At 39.3% G+C, this 15,970-nt stretch overlaps 1 protein-coding gene across 1 annotated transcript in view; it reads right to left on the reverse strand.

Moving 5' to 3' along the window:
• The window catches only part of plcg2 (phospholipase C, gamma 2), a 20,116-nt gene extending 4,492 nt beyond the window's left edge, over positions 1 to 15,624 (reverse strand). Inside the window, exons 1-28 of the mRNA XM_072434426.1 lie at positions 15,503 to 15,624; positions 11,712 to 11,906; positions 11,145 to 11,294; positions 10,982 to 11,075; positions 10,835 to 10,882; positions 10,167 to 10,251; positions 9,958 to 10,038; positions 9,835 to 9,878; positions 9,576 to 9,648; positions 9,180 to 9,281; positions 8,982 to 9,100; positions 8,158 to 8,243; positions 7,837 to 7,954; positions 7,380 to 7,548; positions 7,212 to 7,307; positions 6,504 to 6,590; positions 5,939 to 6,108; positions 3,556 to 3,756; positions 3,294 to 3,416; positions 2,346 to 2,526; positions 2,208 to 2,276; positions 2,023 to 2,132; positions 1,816 to 1,912; positions 1,661 to 1,733; positions 1,412 to 1,584; positions 750 to 852; positions 459 to 662; positions 1 to 61 (exon numbers count right to left, since the gene is read on the reverse strand). The exon at positions 1 to 61 is cut by the window's left edge and continues 79 nt beyond it. Of these exons, the coding sequence (XP_072290527.1) occupies positions 1 to 61; positions 459 to 662; positions 750 to 852; positions 1,412 to 1,584; positions 1,661 to 1,733; positions 1,816 to 1,912; positions 2,023 to 2,132; positions 2,208 to 2,276; positions 2,346 to 2,526; positions 3,294 to 3,416; positions 3,556 to 3,756; positions 5,939 to 6,108; positions 6,504 to 6,590; positions 7,212 to 7,307; positions 7,380 to 7,548; positions 7,837 to 7,954; positions 8,158 to 8,243; positions 8,982 to 9,100; positions 9,180 to 9,281; positions 9,576 to 9,648; positions 9,835 to 9,878; positions 9,958 to 10,038; positions 10,167 to 10,251; positions 10,835 to 10,882; positions 10,982 to 11,075; positions 11,145 to 11,294; positions 11,712 to 11,895 (3,101 nt within the window). The 5' untranslated portion in view covers positions 11,896 to 11,906; positions 15,503 to 15,624. The remainder of the gene's footprint in view (positions 62 to 458; positions 663 to 749; positions 853 to 1,411; positions 1,585 to 1,660; positions 1,734 to 1,815; positions 1,913 to 2,022; positions 2,133 to 2,207; positions 2,277 to 2,345; positions 2,527 to 3,293; positions 3,417 to 3,555; positions 3,757 to 5,938; positions 6,109 to 6,503; positions 6,591 to 7,211; positions 7,308 to 7,379; positions 7,549 to 7,836; positions 7,955 to 8,157; positions 8,244 to 8,981; positions 9,101 to 9,179; positions 9,282 to 9,575; positions 9,649 to 9,834; positions 9,879 to 9,957; positions 10,039 to 10,166; positions 10,252 to 10,834; positions 10,883 to 10,981; positions 11,076 to 11,144; positions 11,295 to 11,711; positions 11,907 to 15,502) is intronic.
• Between the last annotated feature and the right edge of the window lie 346 nt (positions 15,625 to 15,970).

The raw sequence follows: 15,970 nt of genomic DNA on the forward strand, positions 1-15,970 counted from the left end.
AGCACGTAGCCGGTCTGTCCATTCAGACTGAAGAGTGCACTGTTCAACTGGGTGTATTTATCTGCAGAAAAGTGAGCGGTTAAAACATGCTAAACCGCTCAGAGTTAGTTGAAATTCAAGTGGAGGGCAGGTCAGATATATATATAAATATCTCTTTTTTTACCCTATAGTATTATAAGACAATTGGAAGACTGCATATTGAACATGGCAAGTTTGTGGACCAAATATCAGATGAAAAATTAGAAGGTTCAACATTTGCAGGATTTCTGTTTGGTCATTTCTTTCAAAAACAGTGTAGGTAGTTAGTTAGTTGAGTTAGTTAAACCAGTGAGTTATCTAGGCCAGAGCTTTCTCATGAAACTGTAATATCAAATTCAAGAATTTCATGAACACAACCCATGATGACAGGACATGATTGAAAGCCACGGCCGTAACTGTAGAAGTGTTTTTCTCTTCACCTCCAGTCTGGTAGTTGAGGGCGACCATGTGACAGCCCTCGATCCACAGAGGGTACGGGTCATAGTTGGAGGACTCCACCCGCTGGCTTTTTGGATAGATCCGGCTAAGAGCTTTACGGTTGTACTGAAGGAAGTGCTTGGTCCGACTTTTTCCTGGAGTTTTGTTCTCGATGAAGGAGCGGACCTCTTTGTAAGTGTAGTAGTCTGTGGAGCCCAAACACATGTAATGAGGATGTTCACTCCATGCAGGTATCAGTAAATATGTGAATATACTGTTTTTATGTTCTTTACCAAATCTGTCCTTTTCTTTGCTGCGCGGCTGACAGTAGACCACCAGGTCTGACATCTCCATGGCGACTTCGGCCTTCTTTTCCACCACCTCCTGCTGCTTTATCTGATCGCACAAAACATCGCTTATAATATTTTCCAGGACAGGTGTCATTTCCTGCTTTTTAGAGGGTTTTATATGAGGTTCAGTTAGTCTATGCAAATTATGCAAACAACCAGTTCATTGGTTATAAATGTATTACTTCAGTTCAATGATTTGTGCACCCATCTGCGATATTATGAACAAGATGCTCCGCTGTCGTGCTCTAAGAGTTCCAAATCAGAGCAAATGGTCTAATATCTACAAGTACTTCCATAGTTTCTTCACCTTCAGCTAACAAATGAGCATGGCCTTTTCTCTCATTGTCCATGTCTATAAAAAAAGCAAATTATTTTCAAGTTTTTCCATGACAACTACATTGAGACTAAACTGGTACTAAACCTAGAACTTAACCAGAACTTAACTAGGACTAAACCAGGACTAAACCAAGCCAAAACTGGGTTAAACAAGGACCAACAGAACAAGTTTGAACGCTCCGCTTCTGGTGAAAGCTTTTGTTGCTTGCCCTACATAAAAGCGGCCCTGTAATGTTCAGTAAATGTTACTTTGGTGTTGAGATGCTGACCTCCTGCTGCCTGTGGTACTGCATGTTCATCTCTCTCTGTGTGATGTCCCAGGCCACTTGGTACCACTCAAACAGCTCCTCCACTGAGTCGGCTGAAAGATCAAATTGCAAGTTGTCCTGGTCCTTATCCTGTAGTGTCAGCACATGAGCCTTCCCATTTTTGCCACTGGTCACTGTAAGCGAGAACAATTACAACTCCACAAACTTGGACTGTATAAAAGCATGAGAAGAAAAAGGCAACCGACTTACAATTTTGTATATTACACTTGGAGATTTCAACAACCCCTTTGCACAATCCTCCCAGGGGATTGTCGTCATTGTCCTGGGTATAAACAAAGCCAAATTTGAGTCTGCTTAGCTGAAGAGACTGGATGTCATATGCATTTCAGTGTTGTCTTTGGTACCATTAAATTGGACTCAGGTTTGGAGTTGTTGGACACCTGCTCTACGTAGTTGGAAGGAAAATAGAGCTGAAGCTTTCCACCATAGTCACCGATCCACCTGGAAGAAAGTTTGGTTATGCTCATGTACTTAGCAATAAATAATAATTATGGCCGCAAAATGAATCACAATTGAATACAAATCAATCATACGGTTAATAATAAGCCCACCATCCGTCATTCTCCTTGATCACGTTGTGTATTAGGGCTCCTTTATTGAAGCTGAGCTCATCTGGTTTCATGGCCTGGTAACTATAGAGAGCCCTAACTGTGCTCTGGGGCTAATACAAAAAGATTTACGCATTAGAGAAGATCACAGACAAGGCTAGTGTTCACATTACGTCGTAAACACTCACCATTGACGCTTCAATCTCATTTGGTTCAACATATGTCTTGGCGTCATACAGCGAGGCGCATTCTTTCCCCTGCGGACCATTTCACCATTAGCTCTTGCATGAATATTAGCATTATTCCTTTATACACCTGTCACTCACGGTGTTAAAGCGGGCCGCTAGCTCTGGGGTGACTGGGTAACGTAATTTAATCTTTCGATACAGGGGCTCCTTCCTAAAGTAGTTGACCAGCTCCACCAGACTCTCAAACTCTGTGGTGGTTCCCAGGAGAAACATGCTGCCTTCTCTTTGGATTCGACAGTGCTTCACTTTACCATCTCCCCTGCAATAAAATTAGATGTGAACTGAAAAATAAGGTAAAAGTCATATATAGTATATTGTTCTCTCGTGCCTAATTGTGACAGATACATTCAAATGATATGGTTGCTTGTTTTTTCAAAAAAGCGTTTTTCTTAATAATGTACCGTACTGAGATTCAGTGGTGAGAAAAGTACTACATTTTGTTACTGAAGCAAAAGTACAGATATATGTGCAAAATGTACTCAAGTGAATGTAAAAGTATATAGAATCCTACAAAGTTTTGAATTACCCATTTACAAATAAATGTGGAATTTCACCACAAATATACTCCATTACACCCTCAAACCATGATGAATACTTTCTACTTTTCCTTCCGGTTCAAAAATGTAGTGGAATAGAATGTACAGAGACTTGCTTTCAAATGTAGTGAAGTAAAAGTAAAAGGTATCCACTGTAAAAATGAATCGTAAAGTACAGATAAGCGAAATATTTTACAGTTTTACTTTTGTACTTTATAACTGCTGCTTTTTACAAAATGACACCGAAAATGTTCAAAACTTAGTAGAATTCTATGTACTTTTAATTTTGCACATATATCCGTAAAATATATGTTTTTGTGTCTTTTTCCACCACCACTTTTTCGCCGTAACATTGTTAACAAAAATGTTATTTTGCAACACTAACAACCATATAATTGTTCTGCATCCGTCACATTTAAGCTGAATGTTTAAAACTATTTATATATAGACAAACACAGACACGGCTTCAACATGACATTAGTCTGTGTACCTAAACGTGATGGCGTAGGACTCCGGATCGCCCTCTCGCTGACGAATGAGAAAAGCCCCATCTCGGGGAATCCTCATCAGGTATTCCTCTGCCTCTCCTCTGCTCAAGTTACTATAGAACCACCTGTCACAGACCAGCCGCCAAATACAAAACGCCAAATGTCCCGTTAAAGAACAAAGAACGATAGATATCCATTGACATTCCTAGTAAAAAGTCGCTGTGGGAAATGGTCTACTGCAAGCTGTAGGATGTGAGGACAGACCGTTGCTGTTCGTGTGGATTGGATTGCGGCACAGCGTCCGTGAGGCGCAGTTCGAAGTCCTGGCAGCGCAGGGGGTTGTCTCTGTAGTGCTGGATCAGGGCGTACACGTTGGGGAAGTGCAGGTTGGGAGTCAGGTAATAGAACATGAAGCCCCCTTCTTTAACGGAGCGGATACGGCAATGCTGGACCCTCCCACCGCGCCTGCGACACAATTTAACAAAGATGGTCAACTGAAGTGGTCCACATGGTGTGTTGAAGTACTTTTTAATGTGGTGTTTAAACTTGTAGCTATAATAAAGTTTTACGGTGTTGAATAAGAGCTTTGGTTGTACATTATGTGTATTGGGACAGGACATATGTGAAATTCCCGTTTGCCTCGTACAACAATACAAAATAAATACAATATTATGTTCTCATGCTAACGATGATGCATAAATTACTACTAATTAATACTTTTTCACACATTTTCACATGAGTAGAACCAGATTCAGAAAATGCTTTATTGTCAATGACTAGGAATGTGGGTCAGTGAAACGATGCAGCAAAAAGCAATGAACAATAGTAAGATATAAACTATGATCAAATCCATCCATCCATTTTCTACCGCTTGGTCCCTTTCGGGGTCGCGGGTGACTGGAGCCTATCCCAGTGACTTCGGGCCTTAGACGGGGACCGCGGTGAAGTTAGTTTCACGTTGGACGTTGGATATTCGCCTCCGCAACTAGAGCGGGCCTGCAGTAGCTCGACACAGGGAGCTGCGCGCTGAAGTTCCGTTTGGTGCGCCAGTTAGGGACAATCTCTAAAGTACCGTTTGTTATCTTAAAAAATATAAACATATTTATAAAAAAAAAAAAAAAACATTGAGCATCCAAGTTGCTAATCCTGGATGTCATAGTCCTTTTGGGCTAAAAAATGAACCCTTTGTAGATTTTTAAAGAATATTTTTAGTCAAAAAACAAGGATTCTTTTCAATAGCTCCTAAATGAGCGAACCTAGATAGTAAACGTTAAATGATTATAGTAGTTTGAGTCTCCGGGTATCACGCACAACTTTTACTTTTTCAATTTAACCCTTTGTTAATTTTAAAGGAATATTTTTCGTCAAAAAACAAGGATTCTTTTCAATAGCTCCTAAGTTAGCAAACCTAGATAGTAAAAGCTAAGTGATTATAGTAGTTGTGGTCTCCAGGTATCACGCACACCTTTTACTTTTTCAAATTAACCCTTTGTAGATTTTTAAGGAATATTTTTCGTCAAAAAACAAGGATTCTTTTCAATAGCTCCTAAGTTAGCAAACCTAGATAGTAAAAGCTAAGTGATTATAGTAGTTGTGGTCTCCAGGTATCACGCACACCTTTTACTTTTTCAATTTAACCCTTTGTTGATTTTTAAGGAATATTTTTCGTCATAAAACAAGGATTCTTTTCAATAGCTCCTAAGTTAGCAAACCTAGATAGTAAAAGCTAAGTGATTATAGTAGTTGTGGTCTCCAGGTATCACGCACACCTTTTACTTTTTCAAATTAACCCTTTGTAGATTTTTAAGGAATATTTTTAGTCAAAAAACAAGGATTCTTTTCAATAGCTCCTAAGTTAGCAAACCTAGAAAGTCAACCCCAAGTTATTATAGTAGTTTGAGTCTCCAGGTATCACGCACACCTTTTACTTTTTCAAATTAACCCTTTGTAGATTTTTAAGGAATATTTTTCGTCAAAAATCAAGGATTCTCTTCAATAGCTCCTAAGTCAGCTGACCTAGAAAGTCAAACCCAAGTGATTATAGTAGTTGTGGTCTCCAGGTATCACGCACACCTTTTACTTTTTCAAATTAACTCTTTGTAGATTTTTAAGGAATATTTTTCATCAAAAAACAAGGATTCTTTTCAATAGCTCCTAAGTCAGCTGACCTAGAAAGTCAACCCCAAGTTATTATAGTAGTTTGAGTCTCCAGGTATCACGCACACCTTTTACTTTTTCAATTTAACCCTTTGTTGATTTTAAAGGAATATTTTTCGTCAAAAATCAAGGATTCTCTTCAATAGCTCCTAAGTCAGCTGACCTAGAAAGTCAAACCCAAGTGATTATAGTAGTTGTGGTCTCCAGGTATCACGCACACCTTTTACTTTTTCAAATTAACCCTTTGTTGATTTTAAAGGAATATTTTTCGTCATAAAACAAGGATTCTTTTCAATAGCTCCTAAGTTAGCAAACCTAGATAGTAAAAGCTAAGTGATTATAGTAGTTGTGGTCTCCAGGTATCACGCACACCTTTTACTTTTTCAATTTAACCCTTTGTTAATTTTAAAGGAATAACCCTACACCCTGGACAGTGGCCAACTTGTCGCAGACTATGATCAAATAAAAAGCATATATAAAAGAACAGTACCAAAAGGAGAGAGAGTAGTCAGCCTGGAAATTGTTACTCTCTCGCACTAAGAATGTGCCGTCCCGGGCCCCAGTTTCAGCGCAGTAATCCTGAATTAGGCGCTCTGCCATCGCCCTGCGATCCCTCAGACCGCCGTGGAACCAGGGCTCAAAGGTGTGCAGGTCCTGGTACTGGACGGATACAGGCATGACATATTAAATACAGTTAACAATATTAAAATGAATCATCACTTTGCACACACTCGTTCGACTAAAGACAAGCTCTGTGCCAAGAATAGTCGACTAAAAGGGGCCAAGTGGTGCTGATTTGACCATGTATCTGACCCAAAGTGCACTGACAAGACCACAAAATGACACAATACACATACATTTAGACAGAAAACTGTCTGGAGTAAACAGTGTAAACTAGAAATTCACACCTAAATCTCAAGCTAATTCCATGTCTTTTCCTTTCTACTATTGAATATAAATCCTTTAAATCCCCCCATTATAGTTGAGCAATAAAAATGTTGGTTGACTAAAGGTCTACAGCCCTACATAATACTATATCCAATACATCTATTCACCTTTCTGGGGTCTTCATCCTCCTCCTCATACTCGTCCGCATAGTAGAGCTTGTCATCAGAAATCACACAGTAGTGCTTGTTCCATCTCTGCAAAATGGATAATTAAAATACATCTCAAAAACATCTGCAACACACACGTTATAGCAAACATATCCCAAAATAATCAAAAGTGCATATTCTATAAGCACACTGAATAAGTTATCAGAATGACATTGACTGGGTAGTGTCATCAAACAAAAATACTTCCTCTTCCCTCTCAGCCCTGAAGGACTGGTTTCTTGTACTTTTGAATTAAATTACAGTAAAGAAGCGTGAACAGGAAGTTAGATAACACCATGCAAATGTGTGCAAAGTGTTAAACGGCAAACATGAAAATGACTGAAAGTTAATAAATGTTTTCATGTTACAAAAACAGAATAAAAATGACAATTTACTGGCAACTGACACAATTTTTTTCTGTCATCAGGCATTATTATTTGTTAAATGATAAGTATTGTGTAGTTTATATGGATTCTGGCCCTTGTTTTTAATATAGTTACTAGTTAACTAGTAACACTATAAATATAAAAAAAAAGAAGAGGTTTTTAGTAAAAGCTTAAATATAATCATGCTCACTACATTTTATTGAAATGTGTAGTCTAACCTGTAATTGTATGTATTCTATTTGACATACATACAATACTAATAATAATTATCATGTTAGCGTACCTGGTCTACAGGATCCCAGATTTCCAGGTCTCCGCACTTCTCCCCTTTCCTGATGTCTTTAAATGTACCTCCTCCTTCCACGTTTAGTTTTTTGTGCTACAGAAAATAGAGGAACAGTCAGAGAGTCCATGACCAGATTGCCGCTCAGATACATTTGACAGAAAGTACCTTGAGTATGATTTTGCCCTTTAGCTGTGTTGGGGATGGGAGCTGCTCAGCGTTTTGCTCCACAGGGTCGATCAGCAGCTTGTCCCCAAACACATCTCTGAAGATACGAGCCATCTGACGCTGCTGCTCGATGGGACAGTGCTCCTCTATGGACAGGATCAAGGGGAAACTGAGACCCAGTAAAGACAAAACAAACCACGTGTCAACGATAGGAGACGTTCAGTTAATCATCAGAATCAGAAAAAGCTCTATTGACAAAAACTAGAATGAGCTTTGGCAATATTGTGAAACATAAAACAGTCAAATATAAAACAAGATCAAGTATCTGCTAAACTGCAAGGCTTTAAACTGTTATGAGAATAGTGCACATTTTCTAACCCGTGAAGTCTAAAAATGAAACTGTCCAATCCGTGAAGCTCTCTGTACAAAGTGTGATGGCCCTGAGAGGCGATCTTACTCTGTTGTGACAAAAGCGTGCTCATTGATGGCTTTCACGACATCCTCAAACTTGATCTTGGTGGTCCTGGTCCAGCCGTGGTAAATGATGGGCTCCCCGGGCCCCTCCCAGCAGTCCACTGGTAATATTCAACACAAACACCATATTCAATAGAAGAGGAGGTCGACGACAGATGTGTTAAATAAAAAGAATTGTCTTTCTCGGGCAATTTAAAAAGCTGAACACAGAAGATGACTATTGGGAAATGACAAATAATACTGTATTTTGTAATGTACATTTATTATGCAAAATAATGTATTGGTCTGTGCAATAATGACTCACATTCCACGCAGCGACATCCCCAACGCAAACATCGGACATAGGCCTCTGTGGAGGACTCACTTCTCAGCTGGTCCCCGGTCAGGTAACTGTGGACAACACGATCAGACAACTGAGCATATGCTTTTACCTCTACTTAATGCCATATAATTACAATTATATGGTTCTTATAATTACACGTTTTTATACATTTTTATTTCAATAGGAAATAATAACTCAATTATCTTATCCCATCTAAATTATGGCATTACAAGTTGGACAAACAAAGCTACTCTTGAATCAGTAGAAACTATTAAAAAAAGACAAACCTTAATGTACTAGACAAAAAGCCCACCAGTTATCTTTCCTGCAGAATACTTGACAAAAACAAACTGCCTTTGAAGTTCCCATGGAAGTCTATGAATGAGTGGATTAAATGGAATAATGGAAAAATGCTGTTTCCAAGTGAAAGTTTATATGTTGAGAGCAAACTAACCAAAAACAAACAAAAAAATAAGAGTTTTGCCAAAATTTGCACAAATGCGTAATGAACTCGCTGAGCAAGATGGAAATTGTATAAAAAATTTGAAACTAACTAACTTTCCTGGCCCACCGGCTGAATTATTTCTACAAACATCATCAACAACATCTACAAATTTTCAGCTCATATTCTCCCACAATGCAATGGACATAAACTCAAAATACTGACACATTTATGTCTTTCCCAAACAACACCTCAAACATTTCACTGCTTTAGTTATGCACAGTTGAAGTGAAGGTAGCAGGCACTGATCTGATAACAATGCATTAACAGAGTCATTATTATGATTATATGGAGTCAAACTGACGTGTTGTGAGACGAGCTGATCCAGTAATGGGACAGAGGGTTATTCATGTTCAAGTGATGAATCTCAGAGTACTTCTCATCCCAAATGGAGTTCTCTTTTGAAAACAGAAAACTCAAGAACTGTCAAAACAACACAGCATTAGACGTCTCACACCATTTGCTTGACAGCTGTAACATTAAATAATAAAGCTCAAAGTACCTCGCTCACAGTGAACTCCGGGTCATTGGTTTTCCTCATTGTGTCATCGATGAACGTCGTCATCAGCTCTCTGACTCGGTTCAGATCCTGGGCCCATGTTTCCTAAATATGGCCAACACAGGAAGTAGTCATAAGCGATAACATTTTGAGTGTTTGTGAAGTTTTGTCAGGGGCAATTGTGTGTTAAGAAATGAACATGCCTGGGTAAAAAGGGACGTAGTGACAAAAAAAAGACATAAAATAAGTACACTTTATGCATTTGTAAATAAATGATTCTCATGACATAGTCCTCTGTACAGTATTTAGCACTATCATTCAGAAACCATGTGAACAAGCATCTTCAAGGTCATTTAATGCCAAGGACAGTGTGATTTGTGTCACCGCCTCTTATCTCACTTTCTGGTTGTAGATGAGAAACCGCTGAAAGTCGTGAAGCAGAACAACGGAGGCTTCAGGTTTATCTGTGTTACTGTGTAGCAGATCAAACACACTGTCAGACATCACAGACCAATCAAAACCAGCCAGTGCCAGCACAAAAATAAGAGCGAGCGCAACATCAAGACAAACTCAAGATCTATATCTGGCAACTCAGTGCGACAGAGAATCGTTTTATTTAGTCCAGAGAGAATAAGTGTGAAAAAAGTAGTATAATCACCCCAACATGAATTTACATAAGTCTGTCTTAAATTCATCAAGGATCTGAAAAGAAAGAATTTGATAAAATTGATAAAATAGCAGTCACTAAAATAGTTGTATTGTTTATTGATTATTGACTCACTTCATTCTGCTCAAACATGATGAGATTGTACAGTTTATGAAACTGTTCAAAGTCCAGGCGCTCTTTCTTTGCTCTCACTTCCTACAAAACAGAAAGCAAGATAGTAACCTCAGGGCAAAGCTTTAGCTGAAAGTCCATTTCTTCTCACCACTTTGTACACAACGCTTTACAAGAAAACAGTTGTAGTCGGTATAGTCCGAATGAAATACCTGAAGTTTGTCCTTGAGAGAGCGTGAGCTGGGAGCCTTATAGTTGAGCAGGGGAAGCAATGCCTTTAACTCCTTCACACTGATACTGGAGGAAAAGAACGGTTGTAATATGCAATACAATAATACAGAGATGGAAAGAAACAAAATACAGAAAGTAAAAAAACAAAAAGTACAGAAAATGGTAATAGGATGGAAATATCATGGTTATAGAGATATAGAGGAATAGACATTGACGCAAACATGAGCTGATTTCTGGATATTATTGAAATGAACCGTCACATTTGATTTATTTTTGATTGTTCACACCTGTGCAGGCAAAATATACAAAAAAGGGAAACTTAATGTGACAGAGACAAAAAGGGAAGAGAAAATGTTGAAAGAGTTATTCTATATTTACAGTTACCGGTCTAAAAATCAAATATCAAATCTAATTATTGGGTCTGATTACTCTACTTATCTGTTTTTTACTGACCATATTAAATGTTTCTGGCCATTTACAGTGTTCATACTGAATAAAGGTCGGGATTAGTCATATTTCAATGAAATTAAGTGGAATGACAGATGTATCAGTTTTTTTGTTATCATGTAATAACCATAATTACACATTACTTCACAATGACATTTCAATCAGGTGAACCCAATTTAACGAAGAAGAAATGTAGTAGTACCTGTTTGTTTTGGTCTGGTTTATGGAGTACATCTGCTTCCTCAGCCAACTAAAAGAAAAAGTTATTAGCTTCTAGTCCATGTACTAGTGTACAGTAAACAGTAAACATTAAATAGTAGTATTTATAAAAGTCTGTGATGACAGGCACCTCTCAATAAGAACAGGAGTGGGGGCCTTCATTGTTTCCTGCACCAGCAGGTCTAAGCCAATTAACCATTTCTGAGCATCGTCCAGAGAATCAGCTGAAAACACAAAGAAGTGTATCAAGCCTTGTTAACACAGAGAGTTTTATCCACGATCACGTGTCTCACCTCCGAGGCTGAGGGTGCTGAGGACAAACTGCGACCCGTACAAGATGGTGAAGCAGGTGTTTTCCTCGTGTTTGTCTTTGCCATCTTTGAAACGCTCAAAGTCTTTGGAGTTCCTGCCAGGCCGAATCTCTCTGACTTCATAGAGGTCCACTGAACACAGAATAATTAAACTTGTGTGTATTCTAAAGATGGATATTCACATTTAAAGTAAAAACAATTAAGGCTGAAATGATGAAAAGACAATCTGAGTAATTTGCTCTTTACTTTATCTAAGAATTCTTGCTCCCAACAGGATTTATAATTTGTAATAATATATAATGTATACAACAATATAAACTGTGTGTTGTATAGTTGTTAATCTTACCAAAAATCCTTCCATCACTGATTTGTAACATACTTTAGCAGAAGGAAATGATAATAGCAGTTTCTCTTAAAAGAGTTTGGTACTTTCTCCTTTGATTCAGCCGCTTATGGCTCATGTTTGGCACCAGCACAGAAGCAGAACACACAACACCCTTCAGCAAATAACATCTCTTTCATAATCACAAGAGTTCATGTTAAACTCACGGACTCCCTCGTTCCTGTCTGCGGTGCGGGTCCACGCCACCTGCCGCGTCTCCATGATGACCTGCACCGTGAGCCGCTCCGCCTTCTGTCGAAACACCGTCATCACCACGCCCATCTCCAGGTCCCGCTTTATCTGGCTCTTCTTAAACTCCGTCATTTCGCCCTGCAGCCCCCAGCGAGCCATGTCTGCTGCTGCTGAGACAGACCAGAGTCGGGCACATTATGAAAGTGTGCAAACGCTTCAAATCTCCTGTGGTCTCCTGTAGTTTACTGACACTTCACACTCTTGCCCTAAAAATGTGTTGTCTGAATGAGTCATTTGTGGTAGACTTGTTTGTTAGTCAGTTTGTGAGCTTTATAATGTTCAAAATGTTGTACTAGATAAGTATGATCTATTTTATTATTATTTTACAAAGAAATCTAGCAAGAAATGACCTATTATAACTGCACATTTGGTTATTGTGTGGTCTTGAGTGAGGCGGGGGGTCTACACACGACAAGATGAGATTTTTGGCCACTGAATCTTGGCGTTTTCATATTTTTACTGTCATTGCTGTGTAACTCGGCAGCTTTAACGCTTTTTTGTCCATATTAAAACATGTGTTCACAATCTTGTGGCTCAAGTTCTTATCCCTGCACGTTTTGCTTACAGTAAACACTGTAAAGGGAGGGGGTGTGTATGACTTCAAATCAAACTATACTTATACATTATTTTTTATACTTTGCATGTAGTTTAACCCTGAATTGTTTTATATACAGGCAATTAAAATGATTCCCTCGACCATCCACAGCCACCTGACCCACAGAGTACACACAAAACCAAACAGTAGCTACTATAGGGTTCTGTTCTATCTTATTTGGGAAGTAGCAGCAGTCAAGTCTCCTGGTGAAAAAAATGATCAAGGCAGAAGCAAAGGGGTTTCCCAAAATCCAAAAAGAGAACTAGCTATCTGCAGTCTATAAAGAGCATTCAAATGAGCTCAGCGGTTAGTTTTTGGGTTGTTCCATAAATAATTAAAATCTGAAGGTTTGCTACCTCCCCTAGCCTTCTACAAACGTCCCAACTCAAGCTGATAGGCTATATATTTGGCTACTTTTAAAAAGTATAGGTTCAACATACAACATTAAATTAAAACATGTGTTTGTCTTCTCACCAGCCACATCTAGTCCAGCTTGAGAGCAATGATCGGCCAAAGTTTAATAAGCTCTTCTTTTCCCCTGTCCTTTGATGAAGGCCAAAACGTCACTAGGTCATATTCAACTAAATATATTTTTGGAGCTAACAAGTTGTGCTGTCATTTTTAGGCTTACATTATTATTTTTTCTGACACCACAATGTTTAATAGGCTACGCATGGATAGAAAGATGAACAAAAGGTGAAGCAAATCTCACGTTCGCCTGTTATTGTTGCTGCAGTTCTTGTTTGACTCGTGCCATTTCGGTTTGGAAAGATAACAAACACTGCCATAACCTGCTGCCGGGGTAAATGTGGCCAACTCTGAGCGCAACCAGCCTGAGGAAGGACTTCCTCATCAGATATTTCTGATGCTGCTCACGCAGGCGCACACACACGCCATTCACTTTCACATTCTTTGAAAGTGTACTATAAAGGTCACACATTCAAACAAACTTTCTTTGGACAGTGAGAACACAAAGCGCAGATAGACCTGGACTAACAAAACAGGGACAGAATGAAAACGCTCAGAGACTGAAGATTTATGTGATCTATAGGAAAAACAACAGCAATACCCCATTCCCCAACAACAACAACAACAACAACAACAACAACAACAACAACAACAACCTGAAAACAAATGTTTAGTCACACATTCAAACACACATTTCATCCTCTGTATTACAAATGTGTTTCATTATGCCGATCCAACAGAGTCGTTTTCATACAAATCTGTTTATGTAAACGTGAGAAGAGAAACTGACCCACTGGAGGACACAACAAGAGGAAGTTTGGGTCATAAAATGCAAAGTGTGTGCCACACGTAGAGTCATGCCCAGGGAGGATTCTTCTGCACCATGAGAATGTGAAGGATAATGATTAACTTTTACACCATTTCCTTGTCTGATAAACGATGACTTATGGAAAGAAACAGTATAATTAATAACAAAAATGTAAAATATGTGTGTTCTTAGTCCTACAATACCAGTTAGTGATGCCTTCATGACCTCAAGTTCAACCCGCACACTGTTCAACATTATGAAAGTATTTGTGGTATCATAATTCACCCTGGAGAGACAAAGAGACCACGAGAATGGACTGTTGAGCAAGCTTTATTCGAGAGTTATTTGGCGCTCAGACCCCGGCGGAAGACGTTGCAATCATGGGCACTCCATGATCTATTTGTATTAGATGTCTCCCCCGGAGCCTGGAGACTGGTGGTGGTAGATGTGAAGAGAAGGTAGAGGATGAGGGGAATGCAGAGGAGGAGCAGGGGAGGCGGTGGGTCGCAGTACGGTTTGAGCGGCCGAGCCATCTGCCTGAGGGCTTAAATGCGACCGCCTGGGTGCCGATTGGAGCGGGGAGGAGTCACTTGAGAGCGTTGATTGGGGATGAGGAGCAGGTGCGAGGGCCATGGTTCAGACGCCCCCTGACCTTTCACCCTACTTCTTTGGCCAGGAAAAACTGCATAACCTCTTTGGGATAAGCGCAGAAACCTGGGAGAGTCCATGGTGAAGTGAGGGATCTGACTCTCACAGACGGACAGGCGGGCGCCGCTTGAGTGCGATGATGGCGCTGGGGAGAGGGGTCCTTCCATGGAGGCCTTGACGTAGATGGATGGAGTTAGGTCTTCCAGGCTGAATTTACGCAGGCTTCATTTGTGGTTCTTGAGTTTAATTGACCAAATTGAGAGAGGGTTAAAAAAAAAGACTAAGCTTAAACAATGAAGGTCTGTGTGTGGATCTAAACATGGATAAGATTCATGTATGTTTACTCTTACAGCGCCAGTAATCATGAATCATAATACTGTATCATATTGTAAATCATAGGTGCAAGACATGGCCTGATAGTTATTGTTTATCTTCTGCCAAAGCAATCATTTTGGAGCATAGATTAACTCACTTGCACAGTGCTGTTCCACATTAATCATCATTTTTACTCCATGTTGTATCTTCATTTTATTTAAAGTGTATTTTAATATTACAGTTAGATGATTTAAAGTGTATTTTAAAATTGTTATTTATTTAGATTGGAGTCAGTATATAGTAATTATTATTCTGTTGTTCTTATACTTTGCGTCGCAACACTGAAATGACACCAATGACAAATAAAGCTTCACTTGTAACTCTGAAGACACCATTATTCTGAATTGGCAACTTATGACAAACATGTAAGCTTAAAGTTTAACAGTGAAATTACACTGCGTTTCTATCTTAAGGTTTTGTGGCTACTACATCATTCCAGTCATGGTCAAAAACAATGTAAAAGCTCATCTTGTGAAGGGCTCTTTGATTGTTTTGAATACTAATCTACTGAAAAAGCATTCTTTAGCAGGTAATAAATAGCCTCATTTTATTGAACAATATTGATTTGACATTCAGTCATGCGAATCGCGTGGACATAGGCTAATCACTGGAAATAACACATAGGATATAAACTGTTATTTCCAATGAGTATGTGCATGATTCGCATGGGAATATGTCAGATCAATATTTGTATGGAATTAGGTCATAAGACTGTTCGGTCCGTTTGTCGGACGCGCCGCACGCGCAGTGACACATGCGCCATGACGGCCGCACCGCGCGCGCTTTGCACCACCAGGCAACGCTAAACTTACCCCAAATCTTCACGCTTGGACTCCCCTTGGCTCTTAAAGATGTTGTTGTCCTTTCATAACTTGAGAATAGCGACTTGGAGCCGGGCAGAGTAGAGCAGATGTGTCAGAAAACCCGGGCGCACAACGGTCAGTTCCTCTATCTGAGCGCACAAGGAAGTAAAGTTCACTTGCATTTGAGCCCACAAGTTTAGAGAGGAAAAAACAGTCCGGAAGCAAATTATGGCATCTATGCAAAGTGCACAGAGCAAGTGAGACAGAAATGTGAGGGATGTGATCGTTTACATATTAAAAGTGTACAGTACAACCCTCCCAGAAGCGCAAGTTAGATATAAAGCTGTTTATTCTAAGGGGAACTTCATACTCAGGTGTAAGCATTTAAGTGTAGCTGACACCTGTACATGTTCTTAAAGGCTAGTGGATAGTATTGAAATGATATGCAACTTGTATTAGCCACAATAAAACTGTGTA

The sequence above is a fragment of the Eucyclogobius newberryi genome, unplaced genomic scaffold (genome assembly GCF_026437365.1).
Source record: "Eucyclogobius newberryi isolate DKJ021-1_F unplaced genomic scaffold, fEucNew1.0.hap1 SCAF_7, whole genome shotgun sequence".
Taxonomy (NCBI): domain Eukaryota; kingdom Metazoa; phylum Chordata; class Actinopteri; order Gobiiformes; family Gobiidae; genus Eucyclogobius; species Eucyclogobius newberryi.